Below are 21,471 nucleotides of genomic sequence, written 5' to 3' on the forward strand. Positions count from 1 at the left end.
CAGAGCCAGCTACCAGGACACAAGACAGAAAGAGAGAAGTAAGCGACCCTCACAAGGACAGAAGGAGAAGGGCTGTTCCTGACCAAGATCAAAGAAACGAGAAGATGATGGTGATCAGCCTGTGAATACAGAGTCAGAGCAGGAGGGAAGGTCTGTGTCCTTGAGGCACAGAGGTGAGCAAGGTCAAGTTATTTAATCTGGGAGGGGTCAGGGATTCAGCAACATGGGGTCATCAATTTAATTTAAGAGACTAAAATCAGGATATATTTTCTTGTACAGCAACAGCATGAATTTCCAACCCCCCCCCCCCACATGGAATATCTGAAGAAAATAGCATCTTATTGCTTCATAAAAAATTTCATAAATATACAAATCAGAGACAGATCTCAGGCGAAAGGGAGATCATCGGGGCCCCAAATTTATTTTTTAATTTCATTTGCAGAGATAGTGATCCAGATCGCCACCAGTTGTACGACAAACCTCCACAATTGCCTTCAAGATGCAACAGGAACTGAATAAATGGTCATTAAACTACTCGTTATTTTACTTCTCATTATGTCATTGATCGTCCCTCGCATACACGTTTTACAGACTTTGATGATCCTCTGGAACCAAGTTACCACTTTTTCAGCTTCAACCCTCAATCAAGGTCAGCAAAATATTCAGCTGTGAACTCCCTCCCTCGATTTCCAGACAAATCCCCATCCCCCTCCTCCCCATGACGAGCAGACTCAGCACTACAGCACCACCGGCACCACCCCCCCCCACTCCAGGTGATAGTCCACTCAGAGACTCCAGGAGCATTGAGACCACGTCATACTTACTTTGGATTGGTTGTTTTTCAGCCTATGAGCTTCATCAACAACAAGACAGGCCCAGTCAATGGATCCCAAGATCGTCTGATCAATGGTGATCAACTCATACGAAGTCAGCAGAACGTGAAACTTTATTTGCGCCTCGCTCTGAAAACAAGAATCGTTCCCTCTTGTCAATATCAATCCCAAACACACTGGTTATTCAGCAAAAGACTCCTGGATAGACAAATCAGACACATCTACAAGAACTGAAGACAACTGCATCAACTTGGAAAGGGTGGACGCTAGGAAATTGTTTCCGTTAGGCAAGGAGACTATGACCCGTGGACACAGCCTGAGAATTAGAGGGGGTAAATTCAGAACAGAAATGCGGAGACATTTCTACAGCCAGAGAGTGGTGGGCCTGTGGAATTCATTGCCGCAGAGTGCAGTGGAGGCCGGGACGCTAAATATCTTCAAGGCAGAGATTGATAATTCCTTGTGACATCAAGAATTTAAGGGCTACGGGGAGAATGCGGGTAAGTGGAGTTGAAATGCCCATCAGCCATGATTGAATGGCGGAGTGGACTTGATGGGCCGAATGGCCTTACTTCCACTCCTATGTCTTATGGTCTAACTTTAGAGGCACAGTGTAATACTTTACAAACTAAGAATGTCACCAAAAATGTTCTTCATTCTCAACTAGAACTTCATGACCTAACAAGAAACACTAACACTACTTTGCCATTTATCTCTCTCACATCTACTCAGAGTTATGGGCAAAATCATCTTCTAATTCTTCACCCAGACAGCCATTTTGCATACATAATGGAGAGACCCAGCAGACTATTGGTTACAGAGGGCATCACAGCCAGGCTCAGTGACCTGCCCCACACAAAAAAGGTTCATTGGATAGTGACCAACAGCATGAACCCCAATATATTTTGTCCACAGCACTGCCCCAAGCACAGATCCCAGCTGAGTCAGCCAACTCCATACAAACAGAGACTAAGTCTGAAGTGACCTGATCTGTCAGGCTCAATGCCAAAATTAATCTACTAATTGAACCCATTAGAGAATCGATACAGTCACTGCAGTACTGAAAAACTCAAAGCTTCATTGAAAGCACCTCCCAACCCTGTCAGCACCAACTCAGATTCAATCCAGCCCAATTTGGAAATATATCAGTGTCCCTTCACCTTCACTGGGTCAAATTCCTGGAACTAGCTAATTTGCTTCTATGGAAATACTTTCACTACAACAGACTGTAGGATTCAAGGATGCGACTCACCACCTCTTTCTCAAGTACAAAGGAAATTGTGCAGAAACTATCCACCTTGTCAGCACCTCACTCTGAGAATGAATAAAGGGTCTTGCTCAGAAGTATAGATACTCACCTTCATCCTGAAGGTTTTTTTCCCACTCTTGATTACGTTATCATCAAAGCAAAACTCATTCTCTCGGATGACAGCTCTGCAGTCTTTGTCTCCTGTGTAAGTCACCACGTAGAAACATGGTGCCCACAGCGTGAACTCCCGTTCCCAGTTAATAATGGTGGACAACGGAGCACTCACCAGGAAAGGTCCTTTGGAGTGACCCTGTTAAAGAGAGAGTACATCCGCCCTGTTAAATCCGTGTCAGTGTGGTTGCACTATTGTGAACTGACTGGCCTTTGCTAATCAGGTGTCACCACAGATCAATTAATTCCAGGGCAAAAATAGAGACAGCAGTCATTTTGTTTCAAGACAGAGTAATACAGCATGGAAACAGACCCTTCAGTCCACCCAGTCCATGCTAACCAAACTAAACTCGCCCCACCTGCCTGCTCCTGGCATAACTGCGCCACCCCCCCAAACCTTCCCAATTCGTATAATTACCCAAATATCTTTCAAACATTGTAATTGTGCCCTCATCCACAATTTCCTCAATATTTCCTCAATATTTTAGTGTTAGGCATCAAAGCCAGAGTGAGAGACACAGCTCAAAAGAATATATTTAATTTGGTTAATGAACAAACTTTAAGGAGATAAATTAATTTAAACTTTCACTTCAACTATGAGCAGCAAATCACGTCTAATTCTATAATCGTTAAATAGAAAAAGGCCAAATTATTATTGTCAGTAAATCATTAGACAACAAACTCTCAAACACAAAGGGCCATTTAGCAAGTTTAAAGAAGAGCTGTCAAAAAGAATTTTCCCTCAACATGTTAGTTAGCTCGGATAGAAAAGGAAAATACATTGGAGTTATTGAAAATAACATTAGACATGATGAGATGTAGCCAAGAGGTGAACATTGATGAGACAGTCAACTTCCTAGAGAGAACAGCTTCAAAGGAAAGTCAATTTATTGGAAGGATGAGCTGAAATGAAACCACAATACTGCTCCCAAAGCTGGGAGAACTTGGACTCTCACTCACCTAAACACATGATCAAAACTTCTCACGCCAGCCTAGATCTCAAGTACCAATCACTATCCCCATCACAAAAACTCCAGCCTCAAAATGTTCCTCACCTCTTTAAACAGAGAGTATAGAAATACAATCGTTTGAACGGTTTTCCCCAATCCCATCTCATCAGCCAAAATTGTATCAGTGCCCTGAGCCCAAGAGAAACGCAGCCAATTGAGCCCCTCCAGTTGGTAAGGGTGGAGGTTACCGCCTGTGGCATCAATGTACTCCGGTTGCTTGTCAAACTTCACAGTTGGCTACGGCGAGAAGAAAAAGGATACAATTAATTCAGTACATTTAAAACACAAACCGCTGAGATTTACTACATCCCACTACAGGTCAAACAGCCCAATTCTGTAAATTCCAGAAAATAACCTGGTCTCAAACATAATGACAGGATCCAAGTCCTCTCTGGTCACTGCCTGCAAGAATGTGTATCTAACTCCATGCTGTATCTGTCCTGGGAATGCTTGACAGAGAAAGGTTAGAAGGAGATTTACTCTCTATCCAACTCCTTGCCATACCTCTCCTGGGATTGTTTGGGACAAAGTAAAGTAAGCATTATTCTCGATCGAACTGGACGTCCTCTCTGTGCTGGAAGCATTTTCACAATGTACAGAAAGCTTTACTCTGTAATCAATGCAGTGCAGACGGAGATTAATACTGGATCTGATTACACCAAGTCTGCATCAACAAACTCTGCTGCTTCTCACTTACATCGACTACAGGCTGTGCTGGAGGCGGGTCGAAGATCAATTCCCTGGCTTTACGTCCTTTTTTCGGTTTTCTCACCGGTCTTAAATCATCTCCCAAAATTAATTGCCTGGAGAGAAAGGGAGAGAGAGAGAGAGAGAGAGAGAGAGTGAGAGAGTGAGAGAGTGAGAGAGTGAGTGAGAGAGTGAGTGAGAGAGTGAGTGAGAGAGTGAGTGAGTGAGAGAGAGAGAGAGAGTGAGAGAGTGAGAGAGAGAGAGAGTGGAAAAGAATAGGAAGGGGGGGAATAAAAATCAAAGCATGTCAGCTGTAAATCCAACACTCTCAGAAACAGAAGGGCATCACCAACCATAGCCCGTTCATCGATCCCATTAACCAAGCTCCCAATGCAGTTCCGTCCTGTTCTGCATCGGCTGGTCATCTTCCAATACTTCTGCTAGCACCAAGACCCCATAACCGCAGCAAAGGTAAACATCACTGATCCAACTTTGTCCAACTTCCCTTCGAAAAGGGAGTGAGGACTGTAGATCCGAGTGGAGAGTGTGGTGCTGGAAAAGCACAGCAGGTCAGGGAGCATCCGAGTAGCAGGACAATTGACATTTTGGGCATAGTTCCTGATGAAGGGCTTACGTCCGAAACATCAACTCTCCTCGGATGCTGCCTGATCTGCTGTGCTTTCCAGCACCACACTCCCAACTTCCTTTCTAGTTTAGATTGTCAGAGATTCTTTTGTCAGATTCCAATATTTCCTTGTTACAAAATGCCCTTGAAAACAACTGTCTGGCTTGCAATTTCAATTTCAGAGCATTAGATTCAGCTGCCCTTCGGCAGATGTTGTTCCTTCTCAGGCACAGGGCAACATCTGGAAGGACTAGGGCAGCAGGCACATGGTGGCAAGTTCTCCGCGGAGCTACCCACCATCCTGAAATCAATACACCGCTTGCTTCACCGTGGTTGGGACAAGATCCTAGCATTTCCTCCCTAATGGCACCACAACAGTACCATTATCACATTGACCACAACAATTCAAGATAGTGGCACATCATGACTTTCTTGGGGACAATAAGAGAGACACAAAACAATGCTGTGTCTGACAGTGGTGCCTTCATCCCGAGAATGAATTTTAAAAAGTGTAACCTAGGATAGAGCCAAGTGAAGTGCTCACCAGGAAATTGTAGCTGGTCCCTTCACTTGAGGACACTGGGCATTGAATTCGTTCTTTAGGAAAAGCACAAGGGCTTTTGCCCAAAACGTTGATTTTACTGCTTCTTGGACGCTGCCGGAACTGCTGTGCTTTTCCAGCACCACTAATCCAGAACCTGGTTTCTAGCATCTGCAGTCATTGATTTTACCTGGTTCTTTAGGAAAGCCAACACAACTCATGATATTCCTCTGGAACCAGCCCACATTGCCAGATTTGTTGCGTTCAGTTTCACAGCTTGTAAACTTGTGACTTTGGGTCTTCAATAATAACATACCTCGCTATACTTAGATTAGATTACTTACAGTGTGGAAACAGGCCCTTCGGCCCAACAAGTCCACACCGACCCGCCGAAGCGCAACCCACCCATACCCCAACATTTACCCCTTACCTAACACTACGGGCAATTTAGCATGGCCAATTCACCTGACCCGCACATCTTTGTGACTGTGGGAGGAAACCGGAGCACCCGGAGGAAACCCACGCAGACACGGGGAGAACGTGCAAACTCCACACAGTCAGTCGCCTGAGGCGGGAATTGAACCCGGGTCTCAGGCGCTGTGAGACAGCAGTGCTAACCACTGTGCCACCGTGCCGCCCACTACTTACATTAAAGAAACTGACAGTGAAGCCATTCGGCCTGGTTTAAGATTATGTCTATTAAGCAGCACTGACCTGTGATTCCAATACATCTCCTTCATAGTGTCATAATCTGGAATATCAAACTCTTCAAATTCCCACGTAGCCTGGTCGTATGGCAGATCCCGCCACTTAACTAAATAGTGCAAATCACCCTTTTTATCAAAGCTGAAAGAAAACAGACAAAACGCAAGTTTTTGTATCCTAATGTCAATGGCACAAATCGAATGCAAGAATTTCATCTCCATTTTATATGGAGTTTAATGAACAGTACAAATGGAGCTTTGCTCTGTACCTCATCTGTGTTCGATTTACTTTGGAAAGTTTAACAGGGAGTCTGACCCTTTCTGTTTTTGCCCTTAACATGTTTGATGACTCAGTGTAAAGATGCTTTACCTCACATCTAATCCGTGCTGTACATACCCTGCAGGATAAAGGAAGTGTGTACACAGTGTGTAAACTATTCTGTTCCTACCCTAAGAATGTTTGACAAAACAATGGAGATATCAAGCAGGGAACAAGGTCTGGATGAGAGCACAAAGACAATGGAACATTAACCTCACTGACAACATTGCTCGGACTGTCTCAGTTTTGTTTCTTCTTCAGCATCTTAGAGAATGATTCAGCAAAGCACAGCTTTGATAAATGAATCAACTCTGTATATAAGGGAAACTACCTCTGGTATGGGGTGGCCCTGAACAAAGAGGAGACAACCTTATCATTCAAGTTAGGTTGTTCAGGGCACATGTCATAAAGCATTACTCCACATAAGAGAAATTAAATTCTTGGACACAGAAGTTGTTGTGGCTTGGGAATGGTTATAGGGTGTCAGTTTCAGAATTTCAAAACTGAGGGGGATAGAATTTCATTGGCCAATGGTTATTTAAATATCAAGGAGGCAAGGTGACAGGTGGGGTAAAGCTCCAGATCAAACGGAATGTTAGCACACGCCCCCCAGGACCGGATCTGTCTCCAAGATCAGCTCCTTACCTGTGGTTGATGATACGGTGAACAATGAGCCACTCCGGTTTGATCCCATATCGGTAATACTGCTGCTCCATCAGTGCAAACTGTGGGTCCTTACTCTTTCGTTTCTCACTCTTCTCTTCATCATCCCCAGAGCCATAGTCGAATGGCGGTGGTTCATCCATATCGTTCTTCCTTTGGAAGTTCCGGAACATTACAGTGTGGTATAGCTCCAGCTGGAGTGGGCAGAGAGTTATATTTTAACACATTTGCATTTCTTATCAACGGCCTCACTGCCTTTCCTCAACCATGTTTCCAGGGAAAGGTTACAATCAGCCGTGCACGATAGGCAGTGAGTGACCAAAATAACTTCCGTTGCTACTGCGAGGTCTGTCAAGATGCGTGTGTTTTGGGACACAGTCTCTAAGTTAGAACTGAATTAAGAGGATCATGTGACCCATTCTTCAGCCTGACCAGCGACAGGCCTCAGTAACCCAGGTCTGGGGAGGTCCTGGCTTCACAGCAAGCGTGTGCTTCAGGCCCAGGAGACTTTGAATCATAAAACCTACCTGCAATTCTGTGGCCCAAGAGCAATGCCAGTAGGACAGTCCCACCCATTTCACAAAGAATTCTCGCTCTGGTCGTCCTTTCAGGGCCTTGGGCTGTTCGGTGTCATTGACGTCGCCCATCAGAGCTGGGGGGGTACGTGGCGGTGGGGGCGAACCCCATGTCCAGTGCAAGATTCGCTGCACTTTGCCTTTTAGAGGTGTGCACTAGAGACAACACAAACATTTACAGATTTTTAAATCATTCGACAGACATAATCTGATCAACCCCTAGTGAGAGCACTCACCTCTATACACCATATCCGAAGTAGGGGTAACATAGGGAGGGGGCTCTATGCAGCAAAATATTACCCCTTTACTTCAGCCAGCATTCATACCCAGTTGAAATCTCTTCTCTCCTGTTCCAAATGTGCTGATTCATAACCATGTAGGTTCCACAGGGTGATTTTTGGGAACTGGTCAGCATTGAGGTTTCTCAGTTGGTTCTTGGCTTGCCGACAGATACATACACATACACACGCGCACGCGCATGCACACACACACTGGTAGATTTTCTTTCCCTAGCACAGGACCCATTATCTCCCTGGCTAGGATACTGGACAAAAAGCATATAAGAGGGGATGAGGTCAAACTCTGATGCCACTTCAACACCCCTAGCAATTCAGTTCATCAGAAAAGGTTCAAATTACTCCAGACCGTATCACAACCCAGTGGTAAGGACAATTATAGACTCACCAAGCAGCGTGGACAAACCCACTCTCCATTTGGGATCTCAGGGAGTGGAGGGTTAAGGCAGTGAATGTGATAAGAGGAAGGACAGGAGTCACAACACAGCAGCTCGCCTCCATCCTTGCAGACTCTGCAAAATTCCATGTGATCATCATCTTCCTCTTCCACTCCCTCATCGTCCTCATCATCTTCATCATCTTCTTTAGGCTCCCACTGGATTCCTTCCTTCTCCTAGAGTCAGTATACAGAATACAGGGTGGATTATACAATACTCTCAGACACAGACACAAATATACAAAGGTAACTCACCAAGACAGCTGCAAGTACATCCAGAAGGACAAGGGAATCAATGCCAAGGAATGCCATCAATCCCAAGCTCTCCCCTGACACAACATCCTGACTTGGAAACATACCCCCCTACACTGACACTGGATCACATATGTGGACACAGGCTATTTGGCCCATCAAGTCCACACTGACCTTCCAAAGAGCATCCCACATTGACCTACTCCCATACCCAATCCCTGTCATCCTGCATTTCCTACAGCAAATCCACCCAACCTGCACATCCCTGGACACTATGGGCACTTTAGTATGGCCAATCCACCTAACCTGCACATCTTTGGACTGTGGGAGGAAACTGAGCACCTGGACGAACTCACTCAGACACAGGGAGAACATTGGTCTCACCTGAGCAAAGGTATAAATGAAGACAGGATATTCAGTGTTGTGGTTCTGTTCGCTGATCTGGGAGTTTGTGCTGCAGACGTTTCGTCCCCTGTCTCGGTGACATCCTCAGTGCTTGGGAGCCTCCTGTGAAACGCTTCTGTGATGTTTCCTCCGGCATTTATAGTGATTTGTATCTGCCGCTTCCGGTTGTCTGTTCCAGCTGTCCGTGCAGTGGCCGGTATATTGAGTCCAAGTTGATGTGCTTATTGATTTGAACCTGTGGATTAATAAGCACATCGACCTGGACCCAATATACCGGCCACTACAGCGGACAGCTGGAACCGACAACCGGAAGCGGCAGATACAAATCACTATAAATGCCGGAGGAAACATCACAGAAGCGCTTCACAGGAGGCTCCCAAGCACTGAGGATGTCACCTAGACAGGGGACGAAACGTCTGCAACATAAATTCCCAGCTCGGCGAACAGAACCACAACAACGAGCACCCGAGCTACAAATCTTCTCACAAACTTTGAGGATATTCAGTTATGAGACCATTACAAGTGATGGAGTGGGAGGAGCTCATGTGAAGCATTAACACTTATGGGGCCAAATGGCCTGTTATAATTACTATACCATTCTGCAGGCCCACTCCTCTCCCCAAACATTAACACGCATTTATTTTCGTGTAGTGTGGTCAGTGGAGAATTTCCGATGGGAGCAGCCATCAAACACTTTCCCATTCACACGGGAGCCACTAGTATCAGCTGGACAAGATCAAGCAGCTCAACCTGGACAGAACAAATCAGAAATTGATGGAAAAACTCAACAGGTCTGGCAGCATCTGTGTGGAGAAAACAGAGTTAATGTTTCAGATCCAGAACCTTAATAGAGATGGTCAGCCGTCATGCAGTCACACTGTAGCATTGCACTGGCTACAACGTCAACCCATGAAGCACATTAACAACAATGAGAAGGAAGCACAAAGCAGGAACCTGACAACTTACACAGTGCAAACAACTCCACTTTCCCTCGGGGGCCTTCTCCAGCTCCGGGTCCAGACAGACCAAGTGATAGGCCCGAGGACATGTGTCACACAAAATAATCTCCCCTCCTTGCTGGCACACTTCACAGTAGTCCTGATGGTCCGTCTCATACCCATCACCCTCCTCCACTAGCAACGACAGAAGAATAAGAATTAATGAAGTTAGAGTTTCCCAGCTGATAATGCAAGGAAGCAAATGAGTCACACTTGCAGAAGACAATTTTGCACATTTTTGGAGAGAGTAAAGATAACAAACCATGTGCTTTAGAGCAGTACATGTTTAAATAAACAGTGGTGACTCATTAATGCCATGACTGGGCTTTCAATGTCTGCAAGGTAAAATTTGGGGGTGGTCCTGCAGGGAAACGTGTTAAACTGTGAAACAGCTCAATAATCTTTATCACAATTTAGAGAGAGAGAGAGAGAGAGAGAGAGAGAGGATGGAAGAATTTGCACTCAACAAGATTGTGGAACTGAAAGAATTAGAACCCAGAATCAGGGGTTTGGGTGGTTTATGCATAATATAACCAATACTGAGGAGCGGTTTTTAAATGATCTTCTCTCCCAGCGACTGGCTCTGGATGGTGTGCAGTTCTGTAACTCAAGATCAAATGATGGGAAGGAGAAAGCAAAAGGTAATGAGCATAGTCACATATGTACTCCGAAGCATAAAGCCTGGCTCTTACCTCAACTCAGACCAGTGGCACCACCAAAGCAGCAGTCCAGCTGGGATTTGTGAACAAAGCAGAGAACAGGAATCAAGAGTGGGGGTTTCTGGTCTTTAGGTCCTGAACACTTCATTAAGTGATGGTGCTAATTACTAAATCCATAACCCACTCAGTAATGCCTACCCATAAACAGTGCCAGGTTCTACTCCCCTCGATCCACAGTCAGAAGGCAACACTGCACAAATGCATCTTAAGTCCATCAGAAAAAAAGTTAAGTATTTACATCTTTTCTTCCTCTTGCCACCTTTCCTTCTTCTCTTGCCGAAACCAGCAGAGCCGTCAGGCCGCAACGAGCAGCTGTGGACACTCGCGCTGTCTAGATCTGACTCACCGTGATCATCTTCCTCACTCTGCAAACACAAGCACAACACACACACACATGGAGAGGGGAAAGGTTTCAGATTTCCACAAGTCAATGTTCACTTGGGGCAGGATACAATTCCACCACCACCACTACTCCACTGGCACCTCACTGAAGTGACAACTCCTACCAGTTAAGAGATGAGCTTGCGTACACAGAAATCAAACAAGTCAATGGGACGAGGGGTTGGCCTTACCGAAGACCCCTTTTTCCGTTTGCCACTGAAACCTCCGAGCTTGATCTTCAGAGGTGTCATCTTCTTCCCTTTTCCTTTCTTCTTCAACTCAGCCGCTCGAGCACTTTTACTTTTCTTCCGAACTCCTGGACCTGTGAGCAGACAGCAGCAGCGCTGTGAAACACAGACTGGGTATCGATGGCAGGGTGAAACATTCTGCACTGCAGATTCTTGGAAAAATACACTGAGTCCCCTCATGCCTTTCAGCTTTCACCCTTCCTCTCCCAGAGACAGTCACTCTTATTGGACCTCCACTAGTACAGATCATCCACACCCACCGAACCCACTATTTGTAAATACGCCAACCCACTCAGTGAGCACTGGCAGATTATCAGGCCATAGTGAGTACCACCCAGACACCCTGACACAACACTTCCCATCTGGATTCAGTGATCAGAGTCACGGGATCATACTGCATGAAAGGTGGTCATTCGGCCTTTTTGCCTGTGCCAGTTCTTTCAAAATTACAGGATTATTGGTCCCTCTCTCCCCATTCTTTTCCCAAAGCCCTGCAAATATCTCCTTTTCAAATACTTGTCAAATTCCCTTTCGAAGGTTACTATTGAACCTGCAGTTGGTGCATTCCACATTGAAACAGATGCTTGGATAAATAAAAATTTTAAAATTTCCTCACACCAGGTTTGGTAATTATTTTAAATCTGCATCTTGTAGCTTCTGATGGATATATGTGGGCATTTTCTATCACTGAGGTACTAAGGTGGCACATTGGCTGGCGTTGCTGCCTCACAGCACCAGGGACCCGGGTTTGATTTCAGCCTCGGGCGACTGTGTGGGTGGGGTTTGCACGTTCTCCCAGTGTCTGCGTGAGTTTCCTCTGGGCACTCTGGTTTCCTCCCACAGTCCAAAAATGTGCAGATCAGGTGCTGGCCATGCTAAATTGTCCATAGTGTTCAGGGATATGTAAATTGGGTGCATTAGTCAGGGGTAAATGTGGAGTGGTTGGGGAATGGGTGACTCACTCTTTGGAGAGTCGGTGTGGATTTGTTAAGCCAAATGGCCCATTTCCACACTGTAGGATCAACTACAGTACAGACTAGCAACTCGGGAAGGAAAGGAGTAGGTCAGTGCGTAGGGATTTCTCCCCACCCAATTTACAAGGCCGGATTTACATGTGTGTGTGAAAATAGCATTTACCTTTCCCTTCTTTGGTCTTGGCTTTCCTTAGGGGCACAGGTGGCTGAACAGGGGGTGGCAGAGTAATCGGTACCGGTGGTGCCACGATCACCTGCTCCACTGCTGCCGCCACTGCGGCTGCCGCTGCCTCTGCCGCAGCCACCGAGGTCCCTTTGAAAGGATTGTTGGCGCTGAACTCTCTCCATTTGGCACCGAGCACCGTCATCATTTTGGACATCGGGATTTTCGGATTCTTCTTGGCAATGAGCGGCCTGATGGGGAATTGAAGACAAGGCTGGTCAGACGGTATCATCATGAACACAGGAGTTGACGGATAAACACTACTTTCTGAGAGTCAGGACACAGGCAGCAGAATTTTGGATGAGCTCAAGTTTACAGAGAGAGTGGAACAGTCAGGTTTGGAGTTAACAAAGGCATATTCCTGAAGGCCATTACAAAATTCCTAACCTCCCTCCATAAACACAAGAGTTAGTGGGCTATTTGACCGTGGGAATTATTGCCTCGGACTCTGCTTTACACAAAGCTACTTCTGGTAAGCAACAGAGTTGTTTATGGGACAGTAATCAGGGAAGAGAATCCTGGCAAATATGCCCCCACCTGTCCTGCACGTGAAGGATGCGGAGTCTTGTAGCTGCCATCCCGTCACCACAGCCGAGGAACGGGAGCTTACTGCTCAGGATACAAGCCTGAAGCGTTATTGCACCAGATCATGTCTCATCTTCTCCCAAATCTCATCGCTCTTATTACACTAATCTAATAAAATCCATGAATCTCATCTTGAAAGCTTCATCTGACCCTCAGCATTCACTGCCTTTTGCAAAGACAATATTCCAGATACCAATTCAGACATTATTCCCCACTAGAGATTTAAAATGTAAAGTAGTGATCCAAAGGACTAGGCTAATATTCCAGGGTTTAAATGGGTTTAAATTCCACAAAGGAAAATGATGGAATTCAAATTCAGTGAATAATTCTGTTTATTATATAAACACAGTGATGTGTTTATATAATAATTAAATGATGATATCAACAACTGCTGTAAAACCCATCCAGATTATTAATGCCCTTTAGGAAAGGAAATCTGCTCTCCCCACCCAGCCTGCCCTACACATGCGTGCAGACCTACAGCACGTAAGTGACCCTTAACTATCATCCAAAATGATCTAGTAAGTCTCTCAATTCAAGAGAAAATAAGGACAGGCAACTGGTCTTGCTAGTAACACACATCCCAGAAAGAATAAATAGAAAGAAAATGATATTTAAGGGGTTTAGTACACAATGGTGCAACAGGTGGCTCAGGTTCAATTCCAGCCTCGGGTGACTGACTGTGTGGAGTTTGCACGTTCTCCCCGTGTCTGTGTGGCTTTCCACCGAGTACTCCGGTTTCCTCCCACAGTCCAAAGATGTGCAGGTCAGGTGAATTGGCCATGCTAAATTGCCCGTAGTGTTAGTGTTAGGTGCTTTAGAGAGAGGGTAATGTGTCTGGGCGAGTTACTCTTTGGAGGGCCAGCGTGGACTTGTTGGGCCGAAGGGCCTGTTTCCACACTGTATGGAACTTAATCTAAACATAAAAAGGTTGCTATTCAGCCCACCGTATCTGTGCTAGCTCCTTGGAACAGCTTTCCAATTAGCCACACTCTATTGAAAGTATCTACTGAATCTAGTATTCCCACTATTACTTCAGGCAATAAGTTCCCGTTAAAATGACTTTTCTTGGGTCACCTCTGAACGTTTTGCCAAATATTTTAAGTTATGCCAATTTATTTAAAAGAGATAATGCCACAGTGTGGGGTGTAAGGCAGGGCTGTATATGTGGAGTGAAGGATGGAGATAAATGCAACAACTTAACTCAGTACTGCTGCCAGTGGCACAAGAGATTGTGTCTCGGGGACACAGAGTTAAGGTAATTGACAAAAGGACCATTGGCATCATGAGTGGGTTTTTTTTGTTAAACTCAGCAAGTTGTAATCTGGGCACACTGCCTGAAGGGGTGGCCGCAGCAGATTCAAGGGCAACATCAGAAAGAGAATTGGATAAACGCTGGAAGGGGAAAAGGTTCCAGGTCCAAGGGAGGAAAAAGGTCAGCACAGGTACCACTTATTCTATGGTGTGTCATTCTGCTATTCCAAGAGTGTGCGTACAGTAGCTAGGTCACATGCCCACCATGTTAATACAAAGCACATGAAGGTAAATCAAAACATTGAATTACAGGGTATAATGTTTAGAATTAATGTTGGACCTGCTATTGCTAACAAGACATTAGCTAACATTTTCACTCAAAGAACACCTGACATTCCAATTAAAACTTTCCAAAGAGAATGTAGTATCTTCACATAAGATACCTCATCAGTATTGTGAAAGGTCAGTCCTACAAGCACCCCATCATTAGCAGCATTTAGTGTACAATTCACTATGCCAGAATCACAAGGGATGCGTGTGTCACATGGGATAAAACATTAGCTGGTAACTTTTAGTTTCATGAGTCTATTACTGAAAATTGCATTTGGGAGTGCAAATAGATCCCAAGGTTCGGAAATCGGGATTGAACACAATTGGAGTTATTTCTAATAACTGGAGTTATTTTTAATAACTAATTTATCCTGTTCAAATGCCACAGAACTACACAGAGAATGTAGGCAAACCAACACACAACTGAATACAACAGAACAGCAAAAAGAAAGGTTTTTTTCAAATTATTGAACAATTATTCCAGCAGTATGTACCTCAGAAACTGACTGAAGGTTTTGTAGTTGGTCAGAGTGTGGTAATCTTGCTCTGTGAATTCATAATCCACATCTTCCAAACCCCAATCATCCATCAAGTATGTGGAGGACTTCTGTTCCTGAAGAACATGGATAAAAGAGGGAAACAGATTGTGACCAAGAAATTGGATTACTTGAGTATTCATCCTCCAAGATTCTAGAACTGACAGCTTCTTCATCTCCCATTCCTTCGCTAATTATTTGAAAGCCGTAATGATTGGCATCTCCTTTGAGTGCCCTCTACCCAAAATGCCACAATTTCCACCACAGTTCAGAATTGATCCCAGCTATAAAAGGTTCAAACCATGTGTCACTGGCACAACCTGTTCCAATATGACCATCCAGACCATCGATTGATTGGATCCCCCAAAGGTGACAGGGTTAATGTTGCATCATACATATACATATCGCAGCCTGTGCATGGCCATGGTGGAGACATTAAACAAGTCTGCTCCTTGAGCCATAGATACAGACTGATCTGCTGAATATTTCCAGCATTTTCTGCTTTCATTTTCTTCCAGCATATGGCTGCATGAATCCCTTCTGTTCTTTATTGCCTGCTAATGATATAGGTTGGAGGAATTTACAAACTGACACTCAACCTGTTTGGCCACGTTACAAACACACCTTCCATGGTCATCAAGTCCTGGAGTGGGACTTGAACCTGCAACTTCTGACTAAGACACAGGGATTCTACCTGATCCACAAGACCATCGGAGGTTAGCTCGGAACAACAAATCATTTCTTGAAAAGCACTTTACAGTCTTCCAAACACGACACTGCACCGAACAATTTCAGGCAATTGCCACTGCTTCCAGTTTCTTAGACTGCAGCAGCTAAGCAATGGATCTATAGTTGTAATTACTTCTCTACTTATCTCATTACCATCTTCTTTTCATTTACACCAATGTCTCCATCATCATATTAATCACTCCTGCCTTCCACCCTGTGTCTCTCACTCCCTTTTGTCCTTCCCCCACTGTAATTGCCTAAAACCCTGTTACATCTCTAACCTTTCCCACTCCCTACAACATCAAACATCTTTGCCCCATCCTGCAGAGGTACAACACGATCTGCTATTTCCAGCATTTAAAGTCTGGTTGAAGATTTGTAGCTCGGGTGTCCGTTGTTGTGGTTCTGTTCGCCGAGCTGGAGGTTTTTGCTGCAAACGTTTCGTTCCCTGGCTAGGGAACATCATCAGTGCTATTGGAGCCTCCTGTGAAGCGCTGCTTTGATGTTTCTTCCGGTATTTATAGTGGTTTGTTCTTGCCGCTTCCGGGTGTCAGTTTCAGCTGTAGTAGTTTGTATGTGGGGTCCAGGTCGATGTGTCTGTTGATGGATGTTCTTGCCGCTTCCGGGTGTCAGTTTCAGCTGTAATGGTTTGTATATGGGGTCCAGGTCCATGTGTCTGTTAATGGAGTTTGTGGATGAATGCCATGCCTCTAGGGCAATACCTAGAGGCATGGCATTCATCCACAAACTCCATTAACAGACACATGGACCTGGACCCCACATACAAACTACTACAGCTGAAACTGACACCCGGAAGCGGCAAGAACAAACCACTATAAATACCGGAAGAAACATCAAAGCAGCGCTTTACAGGAGGCTCCAATAGCACTGATGATGTTCCCTAGCCAGGGAACGAAACGTTTGCAGCAAAAACTTCCAGCTCGGCGAACAGAAGCACAACATTTCCAGCATTTTCTGCTTCTATTTCCCCCTCTCTTCCGTACCATTGTTTCCCAAAAACAACGACTGCACAGGTTCATTAAAAACCTTGAAGGTCCACAAAGTTTCTCCAAATATCATACTGTCACAAGGTCACACAACCCAAGCTGGTCTTTTCCTCTCACTTGCTGTAAACCAGCAGGTACTCTTTCACATTCCACCACCAGCAGCTCAGCCCTCACTCCGAGCCCTGACACCCAGTAACAGCTGGCTACTGTGCACGAGGACCTAGCCCAATGCTGCAGTCACCCACACCCCACACACGTGCACTTTTAGGGAAAGGTTGTTCTATAGAAATCAGGTAAGTTAACAGAAAGACTTGAACTTACATAGCACCCTTCACAATCTCAGGAAATACTTTACAACTAATTAAATACTTGCATGTCGTTACAGCGTTAATTACCTGGAGCTGGGGTAGATCACCCGCAAAGATTGTAGCTGATATTCCACCTCAACCCCTCCTTCCCAGGCTATCCTTATGTTCCTCAATTCCCTTACTACTTAAATCTTTTGAACTCCCTTGAATACTCTTGTGAATGTAGCATCCATTGACCTCAGGGTTCCAAAAGTTCACAACTCTCCGTGAAAATCTTTCCCCTCATCTCAGTCCAAAATGGATAACAGCTTATTTTCAGTTTGTGGCCCTTTGTTGGAGATTCCCTACCCAAGGAAAACATCTCATCAGAATCAACTCGGTCAAGCCCCTTTAAGAATTTTATATTTTTCAATTAGATTGCAACTCATTTTCCAAAGTTCAGGAAACGTAGGTTTAGTTGACTCAATCTTTTATTTTAGGACAATTTGCTCTTCCCAGGGCGTAACCTGGTAACCCCGCTGTGGAGTAAATAGGTTCTTTCTTGGGTAAGGAGACCTCATTAGTGCCCTGTAAGATTGTATGCTTTACTTAGATACTCTGATCGCTTTGTTACCAACGGTGATACGCCTTTGCAACATAAATTTAACAAAGATGTTAAAACGATCATCCTCATTTTCAAAACCAAGGCCTCGCCCATCTCTGCAATCTCCTCCAGTTGCTCAACTCTCCACACTACCTGTGCTCCTCAATATTGTGGCCTCTGGAGAAAGGGGATTTTAATCTGTCCACTGTAGGTGACATTGCCTTCAGCTACTCGGGTGCTAAAGCTTTGGAATTTGCATTCCAAACCCCGCCCCCTAAACCACTCCTCCACTTTTCAGTTGACCCTTAAAGTGCGCATGATTGAGAAAAGTTTCTTAGTCACCTGCCCTGACATCCCATGTAAGTCAGGATCAAGTTTTGTTTGATAACAGTTATATTCACTAAAACACCTTCCAATGTTAAAGTTGTTAAATAAAAGCCAAGTGCACATAGCAAAGTCACACAAACAGCAGAATATATAATGACCTGCTAATCTGCTTCTAGTGACATGGACCCAGGACACCAAGACGACTACAGGCAGGAACTAAGGCTGATACGGCTCTCGTTCTTGCCTGTCCATCCCAAATCCTTACTAGGCCAGGGATAGGGAGGCCAATTTTAGATTCTCAAGCCCAAGCATGGACTTCAGGGCAGAAACAGAACCATAGTCTGGAACAAGTTACACACACAAATATACAAAATGACACAGAGCTTGCAACCTATGATCAAACAAAGAACGGAGGATGCTGGAAATCCGAAACACACAAAAAGAAATTGCTGGAGAAATTCAATAGGTCTGACAGCATCTGGTAAAACAGTCAACGTTTTGAGTCCAGTGACCCTCCTTCAGAACTGAAAGCTGCTTGGATGGACTTCCAGGAACAAATCATTTTGTCACCTTGAGCACAAAGTTAATCAACTCTTGTTCTTGATGTTAAACCAAACACAACCAGACTGTATCATTTCCTGCAAGGGCCCAGACTTAACCAGCAATTAGTAATACAGATGGAGCCTCCTCCAATGGGCTAATAAAAAAAAAGACAGTTGCCTCAATCAGTAAACAATAAAATCAGTACAAACGCCCTCTTAGGCCAACACTGATAATGGGGAAACAGGGAAATGTTCAGTGCTATCAAAATGAGAACTCAAATTAAGCAACGAAAGCTCAGAGAACCTTCCTAACTAACTAAACTACGTTAGCAGGGACCCAAACAGGTTTTTATTCCTTTTAAGCTCCTAATATCCCCGCTCATAAGGTATCAAAAATTCAAGCACACACTCTCCAAGGTCATCTAGGTAACTGGAGTAGCAAGATCACAGGCAGCAGATAGGTCTCTTCTCGAGAGTCAGTTAACTGCTTCAGTTGTACAGGCACTGGAGAGGCTACTTGGCACCCAGAAGGAGTGGATAGCCTTGCAAGGTTAAGTTAGCAAGCTGGGCTTGTTTCTACTGGTGTTTGAAAGGACAGGAGGTGATTTGATAGAAGCATGTATGATCCTGAATGGTCTTGACAAGGTGGATGTGGGAAGGATGCTTTCTCCTGTCTGTCAGTCCAGCACTTAGGGGGCCCCATTTTAAAAGTAGGTGCTCTCCTTTAGGACAGAGATGAAGGAAATTCTTTCCTCAGAGGAAACTGAGACACCTTGGGACATTAACTCAGGTTGGTGGGTTACCGAATATGTTTAAGAGAGGTGGAGAGATTCTGGTTATGCAGGGGAATCGAGGGATATCAGGGGTAGGTAGGAATGTGAAATTCATATCACCCATGAACACATTGAACATCGGAGCAGGCCCAACAGGGCCAAATGGTCTCTATCTGCTCCTTTTTCAGACTCTAATATGAAGCAGGTTTTTGTTGAGTTTGTAATGTCACAACCAGGAATTCATGTATACAGCACTCTGAATGGGTGGGCTGGGAAACTGGAGGAATAAAAGTCACATGACCTCACTTATGCCAAATATTGTTTGGCACTGATTTGCATTTAAACGTGAACTATCCAATCAGATCTTATCAGGCTCATGTAGCACCAATGTAGTATCTATGCCTCTGAGCTAGGAGGGCCAGATCCACGTCCCACCTCTTCCAGATGTATGTAATAGTAACTCTGAAAAGGTTGATTAGCAAATGTCCAGTTGGATATTAATTTCTTATAGTGCTGTGTCGGTGAAATAATTTCACACTCAGATAACAAGGCAGGTGACTGACAGCTTGGTGTTAAGCAGCTATTTTTGCTGGGAGACAGGGGTGGACGTTTAACACGGTAATTCCAGAGCTTAGGACCTCATCAACTGGAAGTAACATGCTCAATGGTGAAACAATTAATGTCAAGATGGCTCTTGAAATATCCTTACCAGAAGGCCCGGGTTCAAGTCCCAGCCGTCCCATAGGTGTATAACAACTCTGAACAAGTTAATTAGAAAAAAAATACATTTAAATGTTGAGGATGTGCAATAGGTGAAAATTAGAGTTAGCAGAGTTCCTGGACTATTGTAGGGATGGGGAAGTTACAGTGCTGGGGAGAGGAAACGGCCCTCAACATCTCTGCAATGAGACAAGATTTCAGCCAGGTCTGTTATAAACATCTCTGGCTTCCCTGGATCATGTCTAAAGGATAGGAATAGTTGGGCATCTCCTGTAGTTGTAACTTACCAATACTCTACATTTGTCAGGTCAATGTGTCAAGAAACAACTCTTAAAGCCTGCCCTATGGCAATAGCGTCTTCAGAAAAGGACAAGGCAAAAAGAAAATACTCTCTTATGGCAAGGTCAGGGAGAAACACCAGCTTTCACAAACAAATGGCTTGTTCCTGAAAATCAAGTATTGCTGAAATATCCCTCAACTAATTTTTAAACAAATGGGGAAATTCACCAGAATGGAAATGATTCGAGATTATGAAAAAGCCTCAGTATCTTCATCTACTGTTCAACGTATCAGCAACTGTCCCAGCAATAAGGTTACCATAGAGCTACATATAACATACGGTAGACCACATTTGGAGTAGTGTGCGCAGTTCTGGTTGCCACAGTATAGGAAGGATGTGATGACCCTGTGGAGCATGCAGAGGAGGTTCACGAGGACGTTGCCTGCTGGAGCAATTCACCTCTAAAAGGAGAGTGGATAGGCTGGGATTGTTTTTCTTCAGAGCAGCAAAGACGGAGGGGGATCCTGATTGAGGTGTGCAAAGTATGAAGGGCACAGACAGCGTAGATAGGGAGAAGATTTCCCACTAAGCAGAGTGCTCAATAACCAGGCAGCACACTTTTAAGGTAAAGATCAGGTTTTTTAAGAGGGGAATTGAGGAATATATATTTTTAAACCAGCCTCTGAGTTGAATTAAACTTCACATAACTGGGCCAATTTTCAACTGCTGTAAAAAGGAGAGCCAGCAGCTGGAGGAAATCGCTCAGATTGTCCCAACGCCAATTTGTGATTCGTAAGGCAGCCCTTGCACTAGGCTGAGCCAGTCAGGGTTCAGTGGGGAGCGCACTTGCCACAATCAAAAGATTGTGAGCTCAAGCCCAGGAACATCCAACAGAGGGCACAGTCCCAGTGCAGTACCAAGGGAATGCTTCTCTGTCAAAGGTGGTGACCCTCCAATGGGACATTAATTGGAGGCCCCTCTCAGGCTTCTCAAGTGGACTACCCAAATCCCCAGCCAATATTTATCCCTCTCCAGGCAATATTATTATTCAATATCCAGCCTTTTATTTCACTGCTGTTTGTGAGAACACAAAGTCTGCACTTGGAAAGTATTTTCCTTAGCAGTAAAATGCTTTGGGCTGTCTCAAGGTCATAAAAGGCACTATATAAATGCAAAGCTTTCTTTCTT

The 21,471-nt window shown here is 44.6% G+C and overlaps 1 protein-coding gene across 1 annotated transcript in view; it reads right to left on the bottom strand.

Annotated features, from left to right (window-relative positions):
- The window catches only part of chd5 (chromodomain helicase DNA binding protein 5), an 87,631-nt gene that overhangs the window by 42,265 nt on the left and 23,895 nt on the right, over positions 1-21,471 (bottom strand). Inside the window, exons 3-15 of the mRNA XM_060852411.1 lie at positions 14,973-15,091; positions 12,250-12,500; positions 11,056-11,186; positions 10,722-10,848; positions 9,733-9,899; positions 8,062-8,286; positions 7,330-7,533; positions 6,785-6,996; positions 5,831-5,962; positions 3,961-4,066; positions 3,309-3,500; positions 2,192-2,392; positions 825-962 (exon numbers count right to left, since the gene is read on the bottom strand). Coding sequence (XP_060708394.1) covers positions 825-962; positions 2,192-2,392; positions 3,309-3,500; positions 3,961-4,066; positions 5,831-5,962; positions 6,785-6,996; positions 7,330-7,533; positions 8,062-8,286; positions 9,733-9,899; positions 10,722-10,848; positions 11,056-11,186; positions 12,250-12,500; positions 14,973-15,091 — 2,205 coding nt within the window. The remainder of the gene's footprint in view (positions 1-824; positions 963-2,191; positions 2,393-3,308; positions 3,501-3,960; positions 4,067-5,830; positions 5,963-6,784; positions 6,997-7,329; positions 7,534-8,061; positions 8,287-9,732; positions 9,900-10,721; positions 10,849-11,055; positions 11,187-12,249; positions 12,501-14,972; positions 15,092-21,471) is intronic.

The sequence above is a fragment of the Hemiscyllium ocellatum genome, chromosome 37, assembly GCF_020745735.1.
Source record: "Hemiscyllium ocellatum isolate sHemOce1 chromosome 37, sHemOce1.pat.X.cur, whole genome shotgun sequence".
Classification (NCBI taxonomy): domain Eukaryota; kingdom Metazoa; phylum Chordata; class Chondrichthyes; order Orectolobiformes; family Hemiscylliidae; genus Hemiscyllium; species Hemiscyllium ocellatum.